Source organism: Xiphophorus hellerii, chromosome 10 (assembly GCF_003331165.1).
Source record: "Xiphophorus hellerii strain 12219 chromosome 10, Xiphophorus_hellerii-4.1, whole genome shotgun sequence".
Lineage (NCBI taxonomy): Eukaryota > Metazoa > Chordata > Actinopteri > Cyprinodontiformes > Poeciliidae > Xiphophorus > Xiphophorus hellerii.
In genome coordinates, this window is record NC_045681.1 from 3,034,205 (window position 1) to 3,043,070 (window position 8,866).

Here is an 8,866-nt window from a genome sequence, read left to right on the forward strand (position 1 = left end):
CTTCACTAAGCACACCTTTTAATCAGCAGCCACATTCCTGTTGGTTCATTTTTGTATTTTTAATTCCAAACCAGTGACGTTAATGAGAAATATTTTGAAAAGTGGCTTTTTGTGACTAAAAAAAGTAATTTGTTTCATATTAATCCAAAAAGTGAAACTCGTATTAACACAGAGAATTCACTCTGATTATTTATTTATGCCTCGCAGCTAACCCCATGAGATGGATACAAATCATTTTCAAAACTGAAATGTCACTCCTCAAGTCCAGTGTCCTGCTTTTCCTGGCTTAAATTGTTCTCTAGCAACATATAAACTACACATTCACTTAATTCAGGTTTGATAAAACAGGGAAACATTTTAAAAATATTCAGGCTACCAGCATTCAAGGACTGACTTTGGAAACCACTGGCCTGAGATTTGACAATTATTCAACAAACAGGCTTGACAAACTCCGAGTAAGTCACAAAAAGTCATTGTTGAACAAGTTGGTTGGAAGAATATTAATGGAAAGTTGAGCGGAAGGAAAAAGTTTGATGGAAGTTTCCTAAACAGGAATAACTGTAGTTTTAATAGGACTGGCTGCTATTAATGCTGCACTGTTTATTTAGTCATTCATGCTGGCCTGCACTTTCTTCATCAGCTGTAACCCATAATTGAAAAGATCTATGAAAATTAACAAATTTGCAGTTATGTTATTGAGATGTTTGAGAAGGGAGGGTAGAGAGCCCAAAACTTACAAGTAAGAGCTGAAGCTTAATTTTACTCAAGTAAAAGTAAAAAGTAGCCAAACAAGGAATGACTCAAGTAAGAGTCGAAAAGTAACTGATCAAAACATCAGTCGTTTAATATTTTAAAATGACATCATCAGACGGATGAAAATATGAAGCTATAAAGTGGAAATTTTTTGTATTTTAAGGACAAAAATGACAATAATTCATGTAGGTAATAAAAAATTTTCAAAATCAGTTTCTGTCAATAAAAAATTGATGAAACTTGAACAGAAACAGCAGCTCTGTGTCTGGTGAGTTTCTGGTTAAAACAGTTTTTATTCAGTCGGTAGAAAATCCAGAAGAATAGAGATACTTCATAATAAAATTGCTCAAGTAAAATTAAAAAGTACAGCGTAGTAAAAATACTCTTTCAAATACGTTTTCACCAGAATGTTATTACAGTAAATATAACTAGTTTTTTCAGCTCTGGTCTGGATTTTCAATCATTTTCAGCAAAATTTTTGTTAGAAAAAAAAAAAGCACAATACATCAAAGTGTATCTCACATTACTAAATATCTATAATTATTCCGTCTTTTTCCTGCTTGTGCTTTTTTTGTCCTCCTTTGCCTCATGCAGGACAGACCCTGAGCAGGCGTTCCCATAATGCACCGTTAAGGACATCAGGATCATTCTTCCCAGGCATGTGCCTCTGTCACTCACCAGCCTTCAGCTGCACATTGCTGTCCCTCTGTGTTCCCGGCACACGGCCGGCGCTCTGCTCCCGGCCCTCCCCTCTGCAGCCGGAGAAAACTTTCTTATTTTCTTATTTTAAACTGCGGTTCAAAACAAGAAGTTTTGGAAGATCTGAGCAAAGACGGTTGGACGTCGTTTGCTGTTCGCGCTCCATCATGGCCTTCATACGAAGCTGGGTGGTCGCCCTCCTGCTGGTGCTCCTGTCGCCGCTGCAGCTTCCGCAATCTGGCTTAGCCCAGGACGTGGCCGAGGAGGAAGAGGAGGAAGAAGAGGAGGACGCCAGACATGCAGAGGAAGCTGAGGATGAAGATGGGGAAGGTGCTGAGGAAGACGAAGAGTTAGGAGAGGCGGATGAAGAAGAAACTGACGAGGAGGAAGCTGAAGAAGAACAGGAGGAAGGAGAGGAAGAGGAGGAGGGGGGTGAGAAGGAAGAAGAGGAGGATGAGGACGAAGAGGAGCAGGAGGAAGAGGCTGCAGAGGTAGATGACGAAAGCGATGGAGAAGAGGAGGAAGAAGATGACGATGAGGAAGAAGATGAGGCATCAGAGTCAGATGATGGAAGTGAAGAGGAAGAGGATGATGAAGAAGACGATGAGGTTGCAGACGAAGTAGCTAGTGAAGAGGAAGAGGAGGAGGATGAAGCTGCAGACGATAAAGTAGCTAGTGATGAGGAAGAAGAGGATCATCCTGCTGAAGATGAAGAAGGTACGGCTGCTCTTCATCCTACTTTTACAGATCATAAACGTCTTCAGGATGATAACTTCTCCTCTATAAGCACAAACTTTTAATCTGCAGTCACCTGAGCGGATATTTAATCTGTGACGCTGCTAAAGTCCCTCCAGCTGCTCTGGATCCGCCGTCACACATTTCAGTCCAGAAATAGAGCTGCTTATCTGCGGCACCAACAAGCTGCTCCCGTCTTTGTTCAGTTGGTTTCTGAGGCTCCAAAACAGGCTCTGGTGTGTCTAAAATAAATCATACTTTATCAAAACGTTTTAATCTGCTTTCTCTTTGCCAAATTTAAAAAAAAAAGAATGATAAACAGTCTCTAAACATGTCTGCCTCTGATTAATAAACATAAACTGCTGAGTAAAATCCAAACTACTCACCACTTTCTGCTGCTGACTTAAAAATACATCAACATGTTTGTCTGTCGGTATTTTTTTCCTGTTAATATAACATTTAAACCAGATGTTTGTAATCCAGAAATACAAAACAAATTAAACCAAATTATTTTTATTTGATTTATTTATTTCAAACAGGTTTTTTAAAAACAGCAACAAAAATCAGTAGGGCAGAGAAAACATGTGCGGACATAACCAAGAACAAAATAATTAGTTTACCACAAGTTTTCTGGGTGAAAAGCAGCAGGAAGAAGTGAACACTTATTTAATCCTTCTTCAATTTAATTAAACATATTACTTACCGACTGAATATTTATCAAAAATCAGAAGGTAATGAAACGTATCATGTGTAGAGAAAACCAGTTTCGTCCTCCTCAGGTATAAATTTAACCCATTAATCAACAAAAACATCTAAATTAGAAGGTTTTGTTTGGTGAATTCTTTTTACTCTAATTTATTCTGAAGATTTACAAATTATTTTAAGTTGAATAAATTAATTTTCTTATGCTTTTTGTTGGAAGACGTTCTAAAACTGTCCACCTTCATTTTTTCATCAGAAGTCCTTCCTGGAGATATAAAGTCTGGCAGAATTAAATGCTAAAACAATAAATACTTTAATGTTCCCATTTCCAAGTTTTACTGTTTCTGTTTTAGGGATGACATCCAGAACCGTTTCCTCCTTTAAGCATCATTTGTACAGTGGCATCCATTGTTTTCAATTCTGACCAACTTTTATTGTTTCTGTTACATCCTCGCTGCCAAAACACCAAATCTACTTTGGTCTGGTTTCTAGTGCAGAAGCAGCTCTGGAAAAAAATAAGAGACCAATTGAAACAATCAGCTTCTCTGATTTTGCTCTTTATAGGTTTATGTTTGAGTAAAATGAACATTGTTCTTTTATTCAATGAACTACTGACAACATGTGTCTGAAATTTAGTATTTATTTGCAGAAAACGTGAATGCAGAGATGCAGAGCTTTCAGACCTCAAACAATTCAAAGAAAACAAGTTCAAAATCATTTAGAAACAACAACACTAATGTTTTCAGAAGTCAATATTCGTTGGAATAGCCAGGAGGTTTTCAGTGCACTGGGCTCTGCATTTTTCCAGAGTTGTATTTAATGCACCTAAAATAAGACAAAGTAAGATATAGATGTTTTTTTAAAGTTAATAATGGTTCCAGTGGCAGATTATTTAACTCATAACAAGACATTTTCCCCATGCCATAAGTGAATTTATCTGTCAATAGAACAAGAACTTTTTCACCAATATTAAGGAATTATTTATTTAAAAAAGGCTGAAAAGTTACTTTTGATTTAGTTTTGTCTTATTTCAAGTGTACTAAGATATTTGTGTTAAAAACTAGACCAAAAATGCTTGATAAGAGTTTGTGTTTTTACAGTGTGAATCATTTTCATCATGGTTTTTCTCCAGGAGTGGAGTCTTATGCAGTGAGTGTGCATAGAAGCCATCTTTGTTGAACACATAACTTTTTAGTTTTGACAGAAAAATGGCACCTGCTTGTTTTAAGTCTAACAGCAACACCAGTCCTCCTAACATTTCTGAGTTATTTTGTGATTTGTTTGTGGTTGGTTTGTGGTGAAAATGTTATGGACCAAAACATATACAGAAGTTTGGGAGCAACTCCTGTATATGTGAGTTGATGGGTTTTAATAATAACAGAAAATTAAAACTTTCAGAACCAGAAACAATGAAAGAAATGAGCAGAGAACAACAGAAACCTGGGAGCTTCAATACAGAGGAGATTTAATCCATGACATGGAAACCAACTGAGTCTAATTAGGGGGATGTTGAACAGCTGCGGGTTTGCTGAGTGGAGCTTACTGAAGGAAGGAGACTAATTAGCACAGAGGGAGCTGAACCGGCACAGAAAGGGGAAAAAGTCCAACCCAAGAGGAATAAACTACAGGCATAAACAGGAAACCAGAAATAAATCAAAGGCGAACACAAAAGGAATGAACTCAGAGACTAAATCAGCCAACATTATGCATCACTGCTGTCTTTTCCAGCCTTTCTTTGACTTTGCATTCATGTGTCTTAACTTGGACTGAATGTGTTCATTTCTTTGCATTAACTACACAACATCTACAGTAGTTGTGTCTACAGTCTTCTACTCTTTAAGTCAAATAAGTAAAACGATTTTCTTTATTCTGTTGGCTTTAGATGAAGAGGAAAACGCAACAGATGATGCCGATGAAACAAACGAAGAGGAGGAAACTTCAGGCAAACAGCAGTTCCACTCTGGATCGTTGTGTAGCGTTTGCTCCATCTGCGAGGTATAAAAGACTAACTTTTACTTTTTCTTTTTCATATTTTTATAAATGTATCAATTAACTTTTCTTTCTTTGCTGTTTCTTTTACTACCTCAGTCATTTTCAGATCAGTGGGACTAATATATATATATATTTTTTTGACCCGTGAATTATTCAGTCGTGATAAGGCTTCATTAAGACTGAAAACTGTCTACACAGTTTTATGTGTAGCAAAGAATCACAAAAATACAACTTGTTCCCTGTTTAGTTGTGAAAAAGATACTGAAGCTTCATGGTTTATATTGAAAATCACCTCAATGAGTGCAAAAATCTCCTCTGGTGCCCAGGCCTTCTAAAACAGCTGATTTTATTTCATTTATTTATTTCAAACAGGTTTTTAAAACAAGAAAACAGGCAATCAGAGAGAAAACATGTTCATACATAACCAAGAATAAAATATTCTGTTTCCCACGACTTTTCAGTTTGAAAAGGAGCAGGAAGAAGAAAACACTTATTTAATCCGACCCTTTATCTCAATTCAATGAAATATTTTACTTACTGACTCAATAATGATCAAAAACCATGTTATAAAATTAATGTGCTTGTTCAATATACAGGGCTAAAGAGGCAACAAATTAATTATATTACAAAATGGTTATAAACTGACTCATGACAAGACAAGAGAATCTATGAATAATAATAATAATAATAATGACAGTTGTAAATAACAACCAGACATGAATCTTTGCTCAGGTGGGCAGATCATCCCAAAGTATCAATAATATCAATACCAAGTCAGTATCAGTATCGGATCAATAACTGTGTGGTAAGATTGAAACATTAATTTCTGATTTTCTCTTGAAATTTTCATGTCATTTTTGTATTTTTAGTTTTTTAGTTTTTCTAAAAAAGCAGAAAAACACCTAAAAGTCAGAAGTTTGATGATACATAAAACTTTATTAAAAAGTATCGGTATCGGCGATCCGGGTCCGGTATTTACTTGGTACCGGATACGCAGCGTCGTACGTCTGTTTCTCACTCTGCACTGTAAAACTGTTTCTTCCAGCGTTGCTCTGAACACTGTGATAAGTGTCCGTGTGCAGAGGGAGACGAGTCGGACCACTGCGAGCACTGCGAAGTGAGAACCTTCATTCCTGAAACTCCTGAGCAGAATAATGGATTTTATTTTATTGTTGCTGTCTGACGGCATTCTGCTGTGTTTTTGTCCAGGATTGCTCGTCCTGCTACATCTGCCCCATCCTGTGTGAGACCGTTTGCACTCCAGGTGAGTTATCTCACTTCTGCTGCTGTCTTCTTCCGTCTTTTCTTTTTAAATCTGATGTAACATTTTACTATGTTTGATTTTGCTCAGGCGGTTTCGTCGATGAACTAACCGGATCCATCTTTCAGTGAGTTTTATTCCTTCTTGCATCACATGGATATCTGGACAGAAGAAAAGCTCCTGTGGCTTTAATAGATTTCTGTTTTTGACGCCTTTTCAGATCCGTTTCTTCTCTACTTTGAGCAAAATGCAGGGAAGCTTCTTCCAAGAAGATGATTGGGATAAAACTGTTTGTTCAGCAGCAGAACAAGGACTTGACATCCAGCAGGAGTTAATCTCCAGTCATTGTTTATGTTCTAATTAAAGCTTTAATGTTATTAAGAGCTAGGCAATCAGGTTGTGAGGTTTATTACACTTTTGTATGAATTTTATTGTAAGAAATAAAAGCTACAGTCACTCATTTCATGTTGGGGCAAAGATATAAATAAAACTGGGTGGAAAAATAGTTGTAAGTAACGTTTATTGCCACTTAAATACACAGCAAATGTAGAAAAGTAACATCCACCTCTTCTTAAATCGTGGATTAAATGTAAATAAAGAAATTTTTCACTATCAGAAATGCGGAAGGAAAACATTCTAAAACATAATCTACGTCTTGTGACAGCAGAGAAAACCCAAAGAAATGATTGAATGGTTGAGAAATGAAGTCATGAAATGTAAGTTCAGAAAACATTTTAAAGACTTTTGGTCTGCAGTGAACCAGAGGCGGCCCTAGCCTGTTTGGCGCCCTGGGTGAACCACCTTTCCAGCGGCACCACACTCTCCCCAATAGAGCTTCAGTATCAATCGAACAGTGAATATATAAGAAATTAGACTAATATATAAGAAATTAGACTAATATGCTGCCAGAGTGTAAATTACAGTAGACCCGCAGTGCACTTACAGTGAACCCTCGTTATAACGCGGTTCACCGTTCACGGCCTCGCTGCTTCTGAGTTTTTGTGCAGTTTTTTTTTTCACAGTGCATTGTGTTCTGCATCTTGATTGGCTAAACAGTCTCCGCGCTTCTTCTCTACATGTGTGCCAATAACGTTACGGTATTTAAATGTACGTAATACAGCTTGGCAAATTTTGGCAAATATTTTTGCCCAGAAGAAAAAAAGAGCGACAACAACAACAACTACCGATAACTACGTTCTTCTCTCGAAAAAACACACCTGCACCTCAGGCTTCAGAAGAAAAAGCCACTAGAGAGCGGAGTCAGGCCGCGGCACAATTTGTCCTACTGTACTTCGTATTGATGACTAAAATGATTATTTTACTGTAGTTATTTGTAAGAAAGCGTTATATTTGTTTAAAAAAATGCTTGGGCCTGAAAACAGGTTTTGTTCTTTGGTTTAATGTAGAGTATTTAATTATGCTTTATAATAATTGTAAAAAAAATAAAAGTAACTACTTCACGGATTTCGCCTATCACGGGTTCTTTTCGGAACGCAACCCCGGCGAAAAACGAGGATTCACTGTACTGGCAATTTGTTAAATCGTAAAGTTTAAGGACTGAGGGAGAGGGAGGGCGCTCATCCTGCCTGCCACTGGTTGGAGCCGTTATATGGAAGAAAGAGTGATGATCCCAATCTACCAAAATTACTCCAATCGTGCATCGATGCGTCACAAAACAGCCAAGAGCATCTAAAGCCCTGCAGGCCTCACCTTTCAGTTAGCATCAGCGTTGATACATTTAAACAGGCTTTTTATGCTCTAGTGTGGCTAAATTAAAACCATTCTTCTACCAAAAACAACCAATCAGAGACAGGAGGAGGGTCTTAACGCTGTCAATCAACATTGAGAACTCCCTGCTAAATGTGCTAATTGTGGAGAAACAACTTACCGTTACAGGAAGCCCGTTTACCCTCAGTTATCAGTGGGTATGCTAACTAGCCTTAGCATTCACAATAGGATTTGCTGACGGGAAAAGCTGCAGTCACATGACATGATGTACTCAGTAGCAGAGCTCTGATTGGTTGTTTCTTGCACTGGAAGCACTGGGAGCAAGCGGAGGAGCTTGATTTTTGTTTTGTTTTATTTTTGACAGATGAGTTTACCTGTTTCAGACCAAACCATCACAACATGGAGACAGTTTATTATTACTATTGTGTAGAACCCTTTATTAATGTAACAGGACTTTATCCTCAAGCTTTGCAAACCGTCAGCTGCATTAAAATAAACATTTGCCTTAATAACACAAGAGTCAGATCAATGTAACGCACTTCATCTCAGGATACAAAAACACGCCGCTAAGCATTCTGGGAAATAGTTCCCACTCCTGTCTTTTTCTTCTTTCAGTTTTTTTAAGTGCTAACCTAAAATCTAAATGAATAAAAAGTTCCCACAACTTACTACTGTAAGTTTATCTTTCACAAACTCACACATTTAGGTTCAAAATTTAAAACTCACTAAATTTATTTGACTTAAAGAGAAGAAGATAGTTGACACAACTAAACGTAGTGTAGCTTTTCAAAAGTTTTTTACAGTGTATAGTACATTTTGATGTTAAGCAGGAAATCTTACAAAACGAAAATAGTAATGATGAGCAGGTGGAGAGAGAAAAGGTGTGAGAAGGTAACGATAAGGTTTCTGTTTGCTTTTTTAACGTTTCCTGAGCAGCAATGCAGCGATCAGTGTTGTTGTCTGAGTGCCAAAGAGAAACCCAACAGATCCACATTA

The 8,866-nt window shown here is 37.3% G+C and overlaps 1 protein-coding gene across 2 annotated transcripts; it reads left to right on the forward strand.

Moving 5' to 3' along the window:
- The first annotated feature begins 1,404 nt into the window (after positions 1-1,404).
- LOC116727675 (sarcoplasmic reticulum histidine-rich calcium-binding protein) lies at positions 1,405-6,647 on the forward strand. Of its 2 annotated transcripts, XM_032575267.1 has the most exons (6): positions 1,406-2,169; positions 4,772-4,884; positions 5,927-5,998; positions 6,091-6,145; positions 6,233-6,269; positions 6,363-6,647. In XM_032575267.1, exons 1-6 carry the CDS (start codon positions 1,413-1,415, stop codon positions 6,382-6,384), a joined length of 1,056 nt encoding a protein of 351 aa, XP_032431158.1. In that variant the 5' UTR covers positions 1,406-1,412; the 3' UTR covers positions 6,385-6,647. The 2 variants fall into 2 exon arrangements, with proteins under 2 accessions (XP_032431159.1, XP_032431158.1); XM_032575268.1 differs by lacking the exon at positions 6,363-6,647 and having other exon boundaries at positions 1,405-2,169; positions 6,233-6,273.
- The last annotated feature ends 2,219 nt before the right edge of the window (positions 6,648-8,866 follow it).